The sequence below is a fragment of the Oncorhynchus clarkii genome, chromosome 19 (assembly GCF_045791955.1).
Source record: "Oncorhynchus clarkii lewisi isolate Uvic-CL-2024 chromosome 19, UVic_Ocla_1.0, whole genome shotgun sequence".
Taxonomy (NCBI): Eukaryota; Metazoa; Chordata; class Actinopteri; order Salmoniformes; family Salmonidae; genus Oncorhynchus; species Oncorhynchus clarkii.
The window spans coordinates 40,252,421-40,271,666 of record NC_092165.1 but is presented as its reverse complement, the minus strand read 5'-3'; the positions used below and the strand labels follow the sequence as shown (position 1 = coordinate 40,271,666).

General features: G+C 42.6%; 1 protein-coding gene across 1 annotated transcript; it reads left to right on the top strand.

The window, feature by feature from the left end:
* The first annotated feature begins 200 nt into the window (after nucleotides 1–200).
* LOC139374254 (proline-rich membrane anchor 1-like) lies at nucleotides 201–19,102 on the top strand. Its single transcript, XM_071115281.1, has 4 exons — nucleotides 201–955; nucleotides 1,935–2,076; nucleotides 5,240–5,366; nucleotides 16,856–19,102. The coding sequence occupies exons 1-4, from the start codon at nucleotides 773–775 to the stop codon at nucleotides 16,953–16,955; spliced, it is 552 nt and encodes a 183-aa protein (XP_070971382.1). The 5' UTR covers nucleotides 201–772; the 3' UTR covers nucleotides 16,956–19,102.
* Nucleotides 19,103–19,246: the final 144 nt, after the last annotated feature.

Sequence of the window (19,246 nt, the reverse complement as noted above, 5' to 3'; positions counted from 1 at the left end):
AACGGGATAGACCGGTGTGAACATTATTCTTACCATTCATAAATGTTATTTTCTTGCATACTGGACATTTCGACCTACGTGTCTCGATAAACCTCTCTCGTCTGATCAACTTTTCCTACCATTCGTGGTATTCGAGAATAGGTCGGAGCCTACTCGCAGTCAAGTATGAGCTGAAAGGAAGGGCACTACGCGAGGACGTCAAGTGCGAGTTACACTGAATGCGCGATGGTACCGTGAGGCTCTCCGCCTAATCTATAGTCTTTAGGCAGAGGGATGCATCAGTTTAACCCTTTGCTCTGCTCTCCAGAGTTGTATATATTTGTAAATACAGTAAGATTTATTAAATAAGCTGAGGAAATGTGTTACGGGGCTGCAGCTTTTTGGGGGAGTTGTGTTGGACAATAATTCAAAGGATATTTTTTACATAATTTGCTCAAACTTCGATGGCTTGAGTATTTGCATACATGCATGCTGACAGGCAAGAATGTAAGGTAGCCTATGTCCCGTTTACCGCTCTCACATCACACGGAGTAACGGAGCATCGGTTGGATTCACAGCGCTGGACATCGACCTATAGCGCATTTATTCGGATTGGGTTTGAGTGCCCAGATAAATAACTTTAGATATATGAATTATTGGGATTGCCTGGTCACCTGCTTTCCTTGCCTGTCATATGCCAACGACAACGGAAATTCAAGAGCAAAATTAATATGGCATAAACTATTTCTGGAGACGCCAGTCACAGATATCGCCGACGACTTGGATAGGGTGAATGAGAATTTCCCAAACGGTCCAATCCTATGCATACCGTGCTTGTTTACTCGCTACGCTGTCTAGTGTCTTCGAGAAGAGCTCAGGAGGAATGCTGGTCCAAGATCTAATACCATTTATTTTACGTTTTTGGCCTCTTCTTTTCGGTCATTGCATTCTATCGTTGGTTTTACTCTCATGCCAGGTAGGTATTGTGTTCGTGCGCGCCTATTGTAATTTTACGCATGGCGAGTTATTACACAAACGTAAGTGGAGCTCTATTTTAGGGTGATTTTGGTAATAGCAGCTTTTGATCCTGCTCTTGTCACATTTTTATGTTATATCAAATATATACTTTTAAAAAAACACGCTATGTTTATTGATGTGCCTCTTGCCTTTGCACTCTCACACTATTGCACCAGCTATGGAGAAGTTTTGAGTGGTAATCAGCTGTAGTTCCCAGTCAGTTGATGCAATATTTTCATGTGAAATATACTATTAAGTGATTTGTTACACACGCACCCACACAAGCACACTCACAGGAAGGCAGGCAGAAAGTGGTAGGCTCCTGGAAAGTAGCACATAGAGAGCTATAGATTCCCATCTGGAATATGATGTTGAGGATGAGCATTCTAACCCCTGGCCCTTGTTGCTGCCTACAGAGAGCAGTGAGCCGGCTGTGCAGGCGCGGGATGTTGCCAAGGTTCATGTGTAATGTGATCTGCTCGAGTTTCCAAGTCCACCCACACACACTCCTCAGGGCAGCCTACTGCCCACTGGTGGTGGGTGGTTTCTCTGAGGGAGAGGGTTGCAGCCGTAGGCATGGTACCATCCAGTATGTCTATGAATGCAGCTTCTGGGGAAGCAGTATAGTAGAGGGATATGATCTTGGGTACTACTGAGTGGAAATCCAGAGGTTTCCAAACCACAAACCCTGATGGTTTAGTTGCTGATGCACTAGCACTAATGGTGCAGGACATTTCAGTAAGTAGGCTACAGTAGGCATATATCAACATTCTAAGCTCTCATCTCGCAATCATTTTTAATCATTAAAAAGGCAGACTTTTTCAGAAATATGTCTTTTGGGGGTGGATAATGAAAGTAAATATTATTGAATGCATAATGAATAGTGAAACTCTTTCTCTCTCTCTCTCTTTCTCTCTCTCTCTCTCTGTGTCCATAAGGGTGAACTCCAGAGGTCATGCTCACAGACTGTAGCTGAGAAAGTGAGCGAACACTGCCAGTTGGCATGCCAGTGTAGAAGCTACCCTCCCCTTCCTCCCCCGCCTCCGCCCCCACCTCCCCCACGGCTACTGCTGGCCACAGGTAAGGCTCAACTCACACCTGTCTCACACAACACCAACCAGCCTCTGCCGTTTCACTCTCCTGTCTCACTATCGTGTCTCACTGTCACCTGTTTCACTCACAACCGGCTCACTTCCAGTGCCTGTATCTATCTAAACCTTTTCACTTTAAGTGTCTTGCTACTCTGATTTTCTACCAGACCATCTGTAGTGGAATGAAGTGTTTGCATCTTCTCACATGAGGTTTCTGAGTAGTGGAAGAGTGTGGTGTGTGTGGACGGAGAAAGGCTTTTTCTGAGAAGACTACAAGTGCCTGATACTAGAGCCGGCAGGATGTTCACAGCAGAATAGAGGGATCATTTGTGCCTGGCTTTACCTTCGGGAGTACACAGTTGCCTGTGAAATCTCTGCCTCCTGTCCTGCCAGGCTCAGTGGTTTGGTTTCCCCTCGAGGACCCCCTTGTTAAAACACAGATGAGTTCATTAAATTAGGGTTTTGAAACAGATAAGAAGGCTAATGAACAGTCCCGGCAGTCCCGTCTTCATTTTGTAAGTCAAGATGGGACCACTGACTGTGTGTGTGTGTGTGCGTGTGTGCGTTGCCACACAGTTTTGTGTATAGTTTCTTGCCTTACTGGTTTCCATGTCTCCTTCAACATATTTCAGTGCTTAACTAATGATCAGATATGTTTCTGATCTGATACGGGGACGTTCTTGTCATTGACAAATTAGTTGTATCAACTATATGAATCAATGTATGACATTGCGATGGTGGAAAGAGGATAGTTTGTCAATATAACTGGTGATATGATTTGTATGTTGTCATGAATACTGTAATGAGCAGTGCTATGAAATATGGGACAGGCATTGCTGATTGTGCACTCAGCCCAGGTTAACACTGAGACTGTTGAAAATCAGTCAGCTGAAACACTTCATACTGAGAGTGTGCAGGGGCACTTCATCGTTAAATGCTCAACAGACAGCTGTGGAAAGGGTTCAATCAATCAGATTAAATTATTTCCTCTGTCTGGTCAATTCAGATAGGCCTTCTTTCCTCCTAAATTACTAAGTGAGGCATCTATGAATAGAAGATAGGGCTGTCAGTGACCACTGTGACTCTAACTTACCTAACCTATCGGCCACCTGTTGATGTATAAGTCCACAATGTTGTCGATCATGAACGCAGGACTCTCCCATCGGGTCTTAGCTGTAAACATAGTCTACAGTTTATTGGCTGGGTATTGTGTCACCATATTCTAATTCCCTGTTTATGAATCTAAAGCGTTATACAAATAGATGCACAATATGTGTGTATGTTTATGCATGTCTGTTGTTCTTTTTCTATGGTTCTAGATCTTTCTGTGACTACTGCCAAGGCCACTGCATGGAAGGTTCCCTGAATGATTCTATGAGATTCTCTGAATTCTCTGACTGTACATTTCAGCATGTCGTTCTGTATTATGTGGTTTGAAAAGAAGAGAACCATTACAATGGCAAAGCAAAACCTCTTGGCTTGGCAAAAAAGTATTCATTTCTTGGAGTAAAATGTGAAAATAGCATTTTTAAATCATAGTCTATGGAAGGTTGGGAAGAAGGCACATATTTATGTTGTTCGTGTATTAGGAAGGAGGCAAAACATTGGTCATCTGGCCTCAGTGAGAACTTTTTGAATAAATAACAGAGGCAAACTTCAAAGGAAAGGATTGAACTGTAAACATTGCTGCTGTAAAATCTGTTTGTTTTGGTGTGTGCCAGATGCATAAGGGAGCTGATTGGACTGGTCCCAAAATAATACATAAATATGCATGAAGAAGTGGGACAACAAGAGAGATTGTATTGACAAAAAGTTTTAAATGAGGCAAATTGGCAGTGTTGAGTAAAAGTATGTGCTCAAAAAATGGCTCAGAAGTCCCTTCAAAAGAGAGAGCTTTATCACACTGAAGTAGATCCGTACCCCTGACTGAATTGAATCCGAAATGCAGGATTAGAACTGAAGTTGGGCTCAAAGGAGATTTTACATTCAAATTGACTTATGACGTGGTGTGCTGGGGAGAAACGTGCCATGTCATTTGCTCTGGATGAATCTAAAGTGTTTAAATATTCCACAGCATTGCTACGGGTTGTGCGTTACCATGGAGTCAATTCCTCCCTCTCATTCACAACAAAACTATACTCTGAATGCATGGGATGTGTTTTTTTGCATGATAAACCTGGATGATAAACCTACATTATTAAACCCAGCCATCATTACACTCTTGGCAGTGGGTTGGGGAGATATATTCAGTTCATGTTTTAATACTTAAATATAGTCAAATGGATTCCCGCTCAGACAGAGTGAGACATGCTTATTGCTGGGGACCCCTAAGATCTCCCTCCTGTCAAACTGAGCAGTATTGTCAGTGCCACAAAGCTTTTAACTGTCTCTATGGTAGGCTATTCACCTTTAAAAAAAGAGTAGATTGAAAGGGAGAGAGAGCGAAAACAGCACGTGGCTAGAGAAAAAACATGTTGAGAGAGAGAACAGGGGAAGGTCTAGAGAGATGGTGAGGGCATGGAGTACACCATTCAGATACTGTTCGTTGCTAAGCTGCACTGAGTGTAATATAAGTTCCCTGGTGTGTGTCCTTGTACTTGTACATAGTCCTAACCCTCAGTCAGACATGTGACCATAACATGGCGCTCCTGTAGGTGGAATCAGTTTGGACATGGAGTGCTTGTGTAATAAAGGTTGACTGCATTTTAAATGATTAATGGAGCAGGGTTAGATATCTCTGAACATTTAACCTAAGAATTTGATGAACAGGTGAGCATTACCCTGCTATCCAGAGTTAGGAAGCAAATCAGGCCCAGAGCTTTATGGTGTAATAGTATAGTAATAGAAGGTTGAGAATCAATCAATTTTTAAGCAGATCACTGGCAAGTTGATTTACAACATGGGGTGTGGTGTTGCTGCATTAATGATGAGCTTTCATCATGCCGTGCTAAGACAGAATGGCTGTCTATGAAGCATTTATGATGTAATACATACTGTAGGACAAACACAGTATCTAGGCTAAAGCAGTTTGCATGATAACCTCATCTCGATAAGCGGCCAAGTGCTAGTGCTGTGTTAGAAGGCTAATGATGTTTGAAAATGAAACTGTATTTTTCTCTCTTTATCCATCCCCCTCTCCTCATCACTCCCAGTGGTTGAGTCCCCTCTGCCGCTGTTGAGGCCATGGTGGATGGAGATCCTAGTGCTTGGAACAGTGGGCTGTGCCTCAGCTGTTTTCCTCCTTTCAGCCATGATCATCTGCTACAAGGCCATAAAGAGGTATGTCAGTCACCTATGTCAACAAGATTGGCATGGAAAAGACTGCGTCTTGTCATTCGTATAGCCGACATCCATTCGGAATACATCAATCTAAACAAAAGAACATACATATTCCTTTCCAATTCAATTATTCTGTATTTTATTAAGCTTTCAACACAACCTGAAACACTGCTCAGGTTACAACAATAATTAGTGACTGTGAAAAATATTTGATTCTGGGGGTTGTTGCTATGTCATTGCCATGTTGTTATTGCTTTAAAGAAGGACACGTGGCCTGTGTTATGGGTCAGAGGGTGTTCAGAGGTCACAGTAATGGAACAGGTCACAGGGATCATCTGGAAAGCTCTACCTACAACAAGTCATTACACTGTCACTCGTTAATACTGGATATCATACATAATGTTACACAATGCAGCTTTCTCCATAAAGCAAGTTAGATGGAAATTATATCTATAATCTTACTGGGAATAACCCAATGATCTGAAAGACCTGCGCTATAGTCAGCAGTTCCTGTCAGCAGTGTTCTAGACATTGAAATACTTCCCTGTTCTATTTCTTGGCGTGGGCTGATTTTGAATTGCATAATTGTTCAGAGCTTTTTAGACTAGCAACTGAATCGATGTGAATGTAAAGCCAAGATGGGTTACTGGAGAAAGCCCATGACCCTGTCGCCGTAGTGACGATGTGAACTATTTCCTACTGTTTGGATTGGCTCATCGGAGGAAAGCCCATGACCCTGTCACCGTAGTGACGATGTGAACTATTTCCCCCTGTTTGGATTGGCTCATCGGAGGAAAGCCCATGACCCTGTCGCCGTAGTGACGATGTGAACTATTTCCTACTGTTTGGATTGGCTCATCGGAGGAAAGCCCATGACCCTGTCGCCGTAGTGACGATGTGAACTATTTCCCCCTGTTTGGATTGGCTCATCGGAGGAAAGCCCATGACCCTGTCGCCGTAGTGACGATGTGAACTATTTCCCCCTGTTTGGATTGGCTCATCGGAGGAAAGCCCATGACCGTGTCGCCGTAGTGACGATGTGAACTATTTCCCCCTGTTTGGATTGGCTCATCGGAGGAAAGGCCATGTGGACAGTGGTGTAAAGTACTTCAGTAAAAGTACTTTAAAGTACTACTTAAGTCATTTGTGGGGAGAATCTGTAGTTTACTATTTATATTTTTGCCTACATTTACTTCACTATGATTCTAAAGAAAATAATGTACTTTTCACTCCATACATTTCCCCTGACACTCAAAAGTCCTCGCTAAATTTTGACAGGAAAACGGTCCAATTCACACACATATCAAGTGAACATCCCTGGTCATCCCCACTGCCTCTGATGTGGCGGACTCACTAAACACACATGCTTAGTTTGTAAATTATGTCTGAGTGTTAGTGTGTGCCCCTGCCTATCCGTCTGGTTTGCTTAATTTAAGACATTTGAAATGGTTTATACTTTTACTTTTGATACTTAAGTACATTTGAGCAATTCCATTTACTTTTGATACTTAAGTATATTTAAAACCAAATACTTTTAGACTTTTACTCAAGTAGTATTTTATTGGGTGACTTTCACTTTTACTTGAGTCATTTTCTATTAAGGTATCATTACTTTTACTCAAGTATGACAATTGAGTACTTTTTCCACCACTGCATGTGGGGTTTTAGCCTGCAGCACAACCAAGACCTAATTCTTTGTCTGACATTCAGGCAGTGTCACACAGGCACTCAGACACACATGTTCAGACACTTAAACACCCACATACTGTGCACACAGACACACATGATACACACACACACACACACACACACACACACACACACACACACACACACACACACACACACACACACACACACACACACACACACACACACACACACACACACGCTAACAGGCACAGTGTGACTAAAGAAGATATACAGTCACAGCTGGAGACACGTTTTTGAACATTATTTGAATACATCAAATTGTTATTCATAAAACTGTGTAAAGACTGGATGTTACATATGTCTTTCCTCAGTAGGATTATATTTATCATTTTCTCAAACAACAAACAGGCTAAGTCAGGCAGTGTAAGTAATGGGAGGTTGGCTCTGGAATTCATTATGGCAATTCACCAGCCCCCTCTGTAGCCAAGGGGCACCTTTTTTAATGCAGCTATGGCAGGAAAGTGTTGTTGCAATACGGGCCGCTGTAGCCCCAAACCCAAGTCATTATTTATGAATTAATTTGCACAGTCATTCAGTCGCAGGCTACATCTTTTATACATGCAAGCGGGTCGTGTCCTGAAGTTCTTATGGAGGTGGGCTCTGTGACTGCAGACTTCTGTGCCTCGCCAAGCCTCCATCCCCGGTGACTGAGTGAGGAGGGAGAAATGCTAAGGTCCAGTCTGACTGCCCACATGAGCCCTGAGCCAATAACAAATCAGTCTGAGGAAACAGAGGTAATGAAAAAATCAAAAATATTGATTTGAAAATTGTCATGGATCCTCTCTGACCGAGAGGGAGAGAAAGAATGTAGAGAGAAAAAGAGTCAGAGAAACAGAGACAGATGAATGTTGTCTACCAAAGCTGGGAAACAGCAGTAATTGGGTGTCTTAGTCAATAACAACGTGAGAGAGGTTTTGTCAGTGACAAAAACAGAAACAGTTATATATAGCCCGTCCAGCCCCTCAGTGCTCAAGGCTTTCCCAATGACAATCAGCTGGAGTGTGGCCAAGGCCCCAGCAGCACAGACACTAGAGGCGCTATCTCTGCAAGCCCCGACCGTCCCTTAGCTGGGTTGCACACATTTGGCCTTTTGTTTTGTTGTCTCATAGTCTTATTCCACCAGTCATTGGTCAGAGGCAAAGAGGTTGGACGAAACCCATTTCATCCAATTCCATTCAATTCAGTTCATAGCATCAAGGGAGTTGATGTTTGTGAGCATGGAGAGCAGGATTCAGACGTGCTGTGTGACAGTGCTGTGCTATCCAAACAGCAGACATGATGCTGCAGTCCATGCTGTCAGCAATGCGGGGAATCTAAACACCACAACAAAACAAGACAACACACTGTGCCTGTTTTTCTCAATTACTCGCTCCTCTGGGATTTCTGTCCAGCAAGGAGGACAAATCAGGACAGTTTATGTTCAGGGTAAATCCAGCATAAACATTCAGTTAAAGATTTCACGAGGAAGCAAAATATACTGTATCTTTAATGAATTTATTACAAAGCATATATAATATTCTGGTTTTATGATATTTCATTACTACACTTCCGAAACAGTGAAAAGTGAAAACACTTTAAGAGGGGTCTTTAAACAGTAGCATGTTCCTCTAATGTCCAGATGGTATGAGAATAACTGTAAACAGCTCAACACATGTCCCAACCTCAACATTATCCCTTCCCCAAACTTCAAACGGACGTGTGCTGCGATTGCACAGCTTTGATATGAAATATTAATCTGACCTGTGAAGTGTTGTGTAGCCACCTGCCACGTGTCAACAGCATGACATCTATTATTGAAGGGCTGGGTAGAGGTCGCTGTGAGGCCCGAACACCCTGCCCTCTATGGTGGCCTGCTAGAAAAACATTGATGATCATTGACTTGAGACTAGGTCAGTGCCAGTGGAGAAAGTTATGGGGCTTTAAACACCTTTTCAGTGGTCCATGGAGACTTCAGTGGGGAAGTCTGGTGTATCCCAACTCCCCTAGCAATCTCCAATCATAAAAGTATGCACACACAAACGCACGCACGCACGCACACACACACACACACACACACACACACACACACACACACACACACACACACACACACACACACACACACACACACACACCAGCCAATACTGTCCCAGTAGGATGTGTTGGTACGCTTGGGCCCTTGAAAAAGAAAAGGAGAGCTGCACATTCTAGGAGCTTAATAGCCACTGTTTTTCGACAGGCTGTCTTCATCAGGGTATAATGACAAACACTGCAGGTTTAAATAGTTTGAAAGGACACACACAGGTGTCTGTAATCATGGCCAGCTGTGGCTTGATTTCATTGGTTGATTTAGAGGTATAGATAGAACATATAAAAAAGCATGAATGGATAACTTACTTGATCATAGATACAATTTGGCTACATAGTCCTACAAACATGATTTACAATGGCTAGCAAAAACACAATAATCACAAGAATGGCTTCAGATCAATCAATCTAAAAAGTCCTTTTTACATCAGCCGATGTCACAACGGGCTGTACAGAAACCCAGCCTAAAACCCCAAACAGCAAGCAATGCAGATGTAGAAGCACAGTGCCTAGGAAAAACTCCATAGAAAGGCCAAAACCTAGGAAGAAATCTAGAGAGGAACCAGTCTATGAGGGGTGACCAGTCCTCTTCTGGCTGTGCCGGGTGGAGATTATAACAGAACATGGCCAAGATGTTCAAATGTTCATAGATGACCAGAAAAGTCAGATAATAATAATCACAGTGGTTGTAGAGGGTTCAACAGGTCGACACCTCAGGAGATCAAACTCTACTTTGAGCCCGAATGGAGTAATTGTCTCTAAATTAAAGATCCAGGTGGTCTTTCGTTTGAATTTTAACAATACATTGTCAAGGTCACCCCCTCTCCTATGGAGGGTGACGTTTTCAATTCCGATATAGCAAAGGGATGAAATACAGTGGTTTGCTTCCAAAAAGTGGGCCGCAACTGGGTACTTCCAGTTTTTGCACAGAATGGTGCTACGATGCTCAGGGATTCTTACTTTTAATTTGCGCTTTGTTTTGCCCACATAATTTTTTCCACAAGAACAAATTATAAGATAAATAACTGCCTTAGTGGAGCACGTGATAACACCTTTGATTGGGATCTCTTTCCCTGTTTGGGAGTGTTTGAAGGATCTAGATTTGTACAGTGGCAAGAAAAAGTATGTGAACCCTTTGGAAATACCTGGATTTCTGCATAAATTGGTCATACAATTTTATCTGATCTTCATCTAGGTCACGACAATAGACAAACACAGTCTGCTTAATTTCTTGGTGACGGGGCAGTATTTTCACGTCCGGATGAAATGCATGCCCAAAGTCAACTGCCTGCTACTCATCCCCAGAAGATAAGATATGCATATTATTAGTAGATTTGGATATAAAACACCCTGAAGTTTCTAAAACTGTTTGAATCATGTCTGTGAGTAAAGCAGAACTTATGTAGCAGACGAAACCCCGACGAAAAACCATTCAGATTCTTTTTTTTTTGAGGTCACTCTCTTTTTAATAGGATTTCATTGGGAATCAAGAATTTAAGGAACCTTCTTGCAGTTCCTACCACTTCCACTGGATGTCACCAGTCTTTAAAAAATGGTTGAGGTTTTTCTTTTGTGTAATGAAGAAGTAGCCCTGTTCAAAATGAGGGTCACTTCAAGTGTACTGTTTGTTAGAGGCGCGTGACCAGAAAGGTATCATCAGTTTGTTTTCTTCCTGTATTGAACACAGATCATCCCGTCTTCAATGTTATCGGTTATTTACTTTAAAAAATACCTAAAGTTGAATTACAAAAGTAGTTTGAAATGTTTTGGCGAAGTTTACAGGTAACTTTTGAGATATTTTGTAGTCACGTTGCGCAAGTTGGAACCGGTGTTTTTCTGCATCAAACGCGCCAAATAAATGGACATTTTGGATATATATCGACGGAATTAATCGAACAAAAGGATCATTTGTGATGTATATGGGACATATTGGAGTGCCAACAGAAGAAGCTCGTCAAAGGTAAGGCATGATTTATATTTTATTTCTGCGTTTTGTGTTGCACCTGCAGGGTTGAAATATGCTTCTCTCTCTTTGTTTACGGTGGTGCTATCCTCAGATAATAGCATTGTTTGCTTTCGCCGAAAAGCCTTTTTGAAATCTAACATGTTGGCTGGATTCACAACACGTGTAGCTTTAATTTGGTATCTTACATGTGTGAATTCATGAAACGTAGATTTTTATAGTAATTTATTTGAATTTCTCTCGCTAGCGTCCCACATATCCCAGAGAGGTTAAACTAATAACACGGCCTCCCGGGTGGCGCAGTGGTTAAGGGCGCTGTACTGCAGCGCCAGCTGTGCCATCAGAGTCCTGGGTTCGCGCCCAGGCTCTGTCGTAACCGGCCGCGACCGGGAGGTCCGTGGGGCGACGCACAATTGGCCTAGCGTCGCCCGGGTTAGGGAGGGCTTGGTCGGTAGGGGTGTCCTTGTCTCATCGCGCACCAGTGACTCCTGTGGCGGGCTGGGCACAGTGTACGCTAGCCAAGGTGGCCAGGTGCACGGTGTTTCCTCCGGCGCATTGGTGCGGCTGGCTTCCGGGTTGGATGTGCGCTGTGTTAAAGAAGCAGCGGCTTGGTTGGTTGTGTATCGGAGGATGTGTGACTTTCAACCTTCGTCTCTCCCGAGCCCGTACGGGAGTTGTAGCGATGAGACAAGATAGTAGCTACTACAACAATTGGATACTACGAAATTGGGGAGAAAAAGGGGTAAAAAATAAAAACTAATAACACACAAACAATTTTTATGTCTTTAATGAACACACCGTGTAAACATTCAGTGCAGGGTGGAAGAAGTATGTGAACGCTTGGATTTAATAACTGGCAGCAATAACCTTAACCAAACATTCTGTAGATGCAGATTAGACCTGCACAACGGTCAGGAGGAATTTTGGACCATTCCTCTTCACAAAACGTTTTCAGTTCAGCAATATTCTTTGGATGACTCGGGTTGAGGTCAGGACTCGACCACTCCAGAAGGGGTATTTTCTTCTGTTGAAGTCATTCTGTTGTTGATTTACTTCTGTGTTTTGGGTCGTTGTCCTGCTGCATCACCCAACTTCTGTTGAGCTTCAATTGGAGGACAGATTACCTAACATTCTCTTGCAAAATGTCTTGATAAACTTGAGAATTCATTTTTCTGTCGATGATAGCAAGCTGTCCAGGCCCTGAGACATCAAAGCAGACCCAAACCATGATGCTCCCTCTACCATATTTTACAGTTGGGATGAGGTTTATGATGTCGGTGTGCTGGGCCTTTTTTTCTCCACACAAAGTGTTGTGTGTTTCTTCCTGACAACTCAACTGTAGTTTCATCGGTCCACAGAATATTTTGCCAGTAGAGCTGTGGAACATCCAGGTGCTCTTTTTAAAACTTCAGACGTACAGCAATGTTTTTTATTGGACAGCAGTGGTTTCATCCGTGGTGGCCTCCCACACACTATGTTTGTCTATTGTTGTGACTTAGATGAAGATCAGATCAAATTTGATGACCAATTTATGCAGAAATCTGGGTAATTCCAAAGGGTTCACATACTTTTTCTTTCTGCAATGGCACTGTAAGTGAGCATTGAGCTAAGCCAGACATTGTGTGGGGTTATTTTGGGATGGTAAATGAGAGTTTACCAATTGATCTCAGAGATTTCTGCCCCGTGAGAATACCTATTTTATTTTTTTATTTTTTTATTTGACCTTTATTTAACTAGGCAAGTCAGGCAAGTCAGTTAAGAACACATTCTTATTTACTGTACAATGACTGCCTACCCCGGCCAAACCTGGATGACGTTGGGCCAATTGTGCGCCGCCCTATGAGACTCCCAACCACCGCCAGCTGTGATACAGCCTGGATTTGAACCAGGGACTGTAGTGACACCTTTTGCACTGAGATGCAGTGCCTTAGACCCCAGCTCCACTCGGGAGCCCTATACCTATACTGTCATCAGATCTTAAAATGTGCCAATGTTTGTGAACGATTCCCTTAATTCATTCAGAGCACTTTGAATAGCGAGTAGTAACAAGAATGTTTCTTTTTACGAGATTTGTTTTGGATTTCCTCATCGGCAGTATTTATCTGACCATTTTTGTATCCCCTTTCCGTGAATTTTCTTTGCATCTCAGCCATGTTTCTGTCAATATGATGGTTTTTTGCAAAATCTTTTGATTGGACAGAATTGGTTGTAGGGCAAACTGTTTTTCAAGGGAAGCGGCTAACAGCTATCAGCCCTCAACAAACTGTTATCCTCACACAAAATCAGAAGATCAAGGAAACTGATTTGGCGTGTGTCAGATTGCATAGGAAATTGCAGGTGCTCAGAACAAGAGTTCAAGAGTTCATCAAACAACAATTATCATCAATGTACCATTTCCAAATAATAACATTTTTGAGAGTATTGAGAATTGCCTGTCTCTCCATGTAACCAACATATAAATTAGCATAGTTAGGAGCCATAGGGGATCCCATAGCAGTACCCTTCCTCTAGATAAAGAAATTGTTTTGAAACATGAAATAGTTACGTGTGAATAGTATTTCAGCCAATGTCATAATGCATGCACTGGAGGGTAGTTCATTTGGGTCACGTTGCAAAATAAAATGTTCCATGGTACCCTTGGGCCGGGCAGTTTCCTCTCCTGGCAGGTTGTCCCAGGTCTCAGAAGGAGAACACAGCATCTGTTTATCATCCGGGCTGCCACTGTCTGTGGGTAGCCATCACCACCAAGGTTTTTGGGAAAGCAAACACACACGTGCATGCACACGCACATGCACACACGCACATGCACACACACCAGCACTAGCCAATCATTTCCCAACAGGATGTGTTGGTACCCTTGGGCCCGGCAGTTTCCTCTCCCAGGCTGTCCTAGGTCCCAGAAGGAGAACACAGCATCTGTTTATCAGCAGGGCTGCCGCTGTCTGTGGGTAGACATCAATACCACCACCACCACTGTCTGGCCCACTACCGGACACACTCCAACAGATTACATTTACGGATAGCACAACACAGGAAGTGCATTGAATCCCTGTCACTGTCTCCTGTGATGGGTAACCTTGCCTGAGACCTAGGAAGCCAACTGTCACCCCCAGACAGGAAGCTAGTCAGGAAGCTACTGAGTACTCATTAGTGACCATTCTGTTATACTAACAAGTGGACTCTAAGTTCAGTGTCTCCAAGTTAGTACTACAGTAAGGCTTGTAACATCCATGGAGATGTAAATACTCTCTTTATGCAAGAAGATATCGCATTAGTAATTGTAAAAATAGCATTTGTGGATGATGCCTGAGAGTGACCAATATATTTTATTGAATATTTAAATGTCATCCCAGTAAGATCCCATGGCAGGGCAAAGTCTTGGTCTGGATTAGACTGAACGACTGTCCGTCAGGTCAGACTGGCCAGCAGTGGCTTTAAGAGGAGAGGGAAGGAGACACTGAGCTAAGATGTAGCTTAAGGGCCCCCTGTGCCACTGAAGGCAGTGTACAGTATTGAGTGGGACAATGACTGTACTAAATGTATTCCGATCTGTCTCTGGGTTACATAAGCCTGTGCAGAGGAGAGCAGCTGAAGGGGTCGGCATAGAAGACACAGTACACTGGACAAATATAATAAATACAAAAGCACTGAGGGATGCATGAAAATGGCTTGCATTAAAGGATACTGCTTTTCACAGACCAATAATAGCGGAGGATTATGTGCTTCGGCTTGTTTTGCATCAGAATGTGGCTCAAAGAAAGAGTAGCATTACAGCATAACCAACATAACCAAGAGAGGGGATCTCACTCACATAGAATATTACAGTATTAGTATTTATTTGATGTTCTATGTATACATAAGCTCTTCTCTGAGGTAAAATAAAATGTTATCGAATATCAATGGAGTGTGTCTAATTGCCACATCCAGCATCTCTTCTGTTTCATTTATCTTCTCCTTTCGTGGGTCTGAGAGCGACGTGACTTTTTATTGTTCAGCTTATTAGAGAGCATGACTGACCAGTGCATCCAGCCACAACAGCCTATGAAATCCAATCTCTCCGTAGGTAAACAACCACAGGCTTAAGGAGTAGAATGATTTATGTATTTTCTTAAGTTAAATAAAGCATCTCTACTGTCGTTACATTTTTATTAATTTTTTATTGAACCTTAATTTAACTAGGCAAGTCAGTTCGCACTGAGCTAAAGGGTAGAGCTGCAGCGTTCAAGGTGCGGGACTCTAACCCGGAAGCTTATAAGAAATCCTGCTATGCCCTGCGACAAACCATCAAACAGGCAAAGCGTCAATACAGGGCTAAGATTGAATCATACTACACCGGCTCCGACGGTCGTCTTATGTGGCAGGGCTTGCAAACTATTACAGACTACAAAGGGAAGCACAGCCATGAGCTGCCCAGTAACACGAGCCTACCAGACGAGCTAAACTAAATAACTTCTATGCTCGCTTCGAGGCAAGCAACACTGAGGCATGCATGAGAGCATCAGCTGTTCTGGACGACTGTGTAATCATGCTCTCCGTAGCCGACGTGAGTAAGACCTTTAAACAGGTCAACATTCACAAGGCTGCGGGGCCAAACGCAGCCTTCTAAAAAGATTAGGCATGGGTCCTGAGATCCTCAAAAGGTTCTACAGCTGCAACAACGAGAGCACTGGTTAAATCACTGCAATTGCTCGGCCTCTGACCGCAAGGCACTACAGAGGGTAGTGTGTACGGCTCAGTATATAACTGGGGCTTAGCTGCATGCCATCCAGGACCTCTACACCAGGCGGTGTCAGAGGAAGGCCCTAAAAATTGTAAAAGACCCCAGCCACCCCAGTTATAAACTGTTCTCTCTACTACCGCATGGCAAGCTGTACCGGAGTGCCAAGTCTAGGACAAATAGGCTTCTTAACAGTTTTTACCCCCAAGCCATAAGACTCCTGAACAGATAATCAAATGGCTACCCGGACTATCTGCATTGTGTGCCCCCCAACCCCTCTTTTACACTACTGCTAGTCTCTGTTCATCATATATGCATAGTCACTTTAACCAAATCTACATGTACATACTACCTCAATTAGCCTGTCTTACCGGTGTCTGTATATAGCCTCACTACTGTTACAGCCTCGTTACTGTATATAGCCTCGCTGCTGTTATTTTTCACTGTCTTTTTACTGTTCTTTTATTTCTTTACCTACCCATTGTTCACCTAATACCTTTTTTGCACTATTGGTTAGAGCCTGTAAGTAAGCATTTCACTTTAAGGTCTACATCTGTAGTATTCGGCGCATGTGACAAATAAACTTTGATTGATTTGAGTTAAGCACAAATTCTTGTTTACAATGACGGCCTACCAAAAGGCAAAAAGGCCTCCTGTGGGGACAGGGGCTGGGATTAAAAATAAAAATGTAATATAGAACAAAACACACATCACGACAAGAGAGACAACACTACATAAAGAGAGACCTAAGACAACAACATAGCATGGCAGAAACACATGACAACACAGCGTGGTAGCAACACAACATGACAACAATATGGTAACAAAACAACATGGTAGAAGCACAAAACATGGTACAAACATTATTGGGCACAGACAAAAGCACAAAGGGCAAGAAGGTAGAGACAACAATATATCACGCAAAGCAGCCACGACTGTCAGTAAGAGTATCCATGATTGAGTCTTAGAATGAAGAGATGGAGATGAAACTGTCCAGTTTCAGTCAACATAAGTTGTGTTTGTTTGCAGGAAACCACAACGGAAAGAGGAGAACGGGATGAGTCGTGGAGAGTATGCCATGAGTGCACGCAACAAGAAAGCCATGGGCCCCAACAACACTGTGGTGTAGACTGTTCACTGACAGGAAGAGGAATTGGCATAACCATAACCCCCCACCACCACCACCACCACCATCCATCCTACCCAAAATGCAACAATTCCCTCTTACCTAGAACGCCACAGGGGTTGACCTGTTTAAAACACATTAACGCCTTTCCTTCTCTCTTAGCAGGTCACCTGGATGAAAGGAAACTTCCAGATAAAGGAAAGTAGTGAAAAGAACATAAAAACCAAAAACATTGAAGTGGATTCAGAGAACTAGTAATAAAGTGAATTGAGGACTTCACCAGACTGAACATCATGTTGTCAACACGAAGTGTCATTGACAGGAGGATGGTTGACTGCTAGGCTACCAATCTATACAGCTCCGCAATTCTTACAGGCAACTATAATGTAGGAACAGACGTTGAAGGACGGCAATGGGATAGGAGGTTGCGAGGACCAAATCATGAAGAAATTGTGCATGCAGGTTTTACTCTTTGGGCTGTCTCTCATCTATGCTCCTCAGACCCTTTTTCATATTTAAAGCAGAATTTGTACAACACTGTCACAGTTGCAGGTGTGATTTGGGATGTATAGTGATTATCTGACTATGCAATTAAAAAAATATATACAGGAGTGAAGTAAAAGAAGGGGATCAAGTCAGTTCCTATGTTCCATACCAACAACACAGCTGAGAACTGGATTGTATTTATTTGTTCATTTATGTATTTATTGTCTGCGTATGAATTCCATTTTAATGATTTGAAATGTGTTATTTTTTATGAATTATTGAATAATCATACCATTCATTTGTAATGCTTTGATGCTTTAAGCCCACCATGGGAGGTTGGTGGCACCTTCATTGGGGAGGAGGGGCTCATGGTAACGGCTGGAGCGGAATCAGTGGATTGGAATCAAATACATCAAACACATGATTTCCATTTTTTTTAAATGCCATTCCATCTTCTCCGTTCCAGCCATTATTATGAGTCAGCCTCCACTGAAGCCCACTGTTCATTTGCTACTGACACAGTAAACACTTCAGCTTGCTCTGCAATGAGTTTTGGGTATCAATTCTTCATCTCTTGCTGTTTGACATGCCTTTTTCTCTTCCCCTGTGACTTCAGCGAATATGATGGGGATTTCTGTGTTTTGAGTTTGTGAATGTGTGCTGTCGGACCATGCTTTTAGCAGCTTGTTCTGTACTACCCTCGAGTCTTATCACAGGTGAATGCCCTCGACAATACTAACGTCATATTACATTTTGTTTCGTCACATCTCAATGGTTAGACAGCCAGGGGAGGCAGTGGTGGACAGTGAAAAGCCCTTTGCCATGTTCTGATGTGATTTTGCAGTCTTTAATTGTTCCACCTTTCAGCAAGGGGAGAACCCATCACTATAGAAACAGTGCACATGAGCTCAGGGCTCAAGTGCTGTGTGGTGGAGGACAGGATTCTAAACAGAGGCTAATCCGGATATTAAGTTGCAGAGAGGATGGCCTCAAAAGGGACATGTGACTCACACTCACAGGCATCCTCAACATCCTTCTGCTATAAACAGTACACAGTTGATTTAAAGCATCAATCAATTATTAAGCTACTTTTTGGCATAGGTGCAGTTCATCTGTATATAATGTGTGTTTGAGTGTGTGTGTGTGTGTGTGAGAGAGAGCACAATAGATGGATGTCTGGCAGTATCTCTGAAATTTTCCATTACTGTTGAATTTTGTAAACACAGACCTTGCATTGTGATTTGCATACAGGGGTGGACTGGGACCAAAAATTGGCCCTGTCATTTCTAACACACCAGCCCATTTATTTCCTCGAGGCCCCCACATTTGCTCATTGTCTTCCCTGAGGACCCCATTATTAGCCAACAAAATCCAATTTTGTGCAAGAATCACATGGCAAAAAATGGAGCAGCCCATCTGGCATTTGCCTGAAATGCCAGATGGTCAGTCCACCCCTGCATGCATAGGTATTACCATATACCCTATAATGTACCCAGATACTGAAGATGCGTCACTAATACTGTACATTGAGGGAAATTATCATGGATGCATGAATGTAAATATTGATATTTAAAAATATCTGCCTTCTGGACTGTAATTACATGTACAGTGTAACAGAAAATATGTTTATACATAGTAGAAATTAAACAATGTGCTACCAATTAGAATTGAATCAATGTTGTCATGTTTATGGCGCAAACCATTCATGTATATTTGGCAATGAAAAGTTATTGCACAATTTATTCATTATATACCAAAGGAGACATAAATTCAATAATGTACATTCAGTTGATTAAGTCGCTGACTTT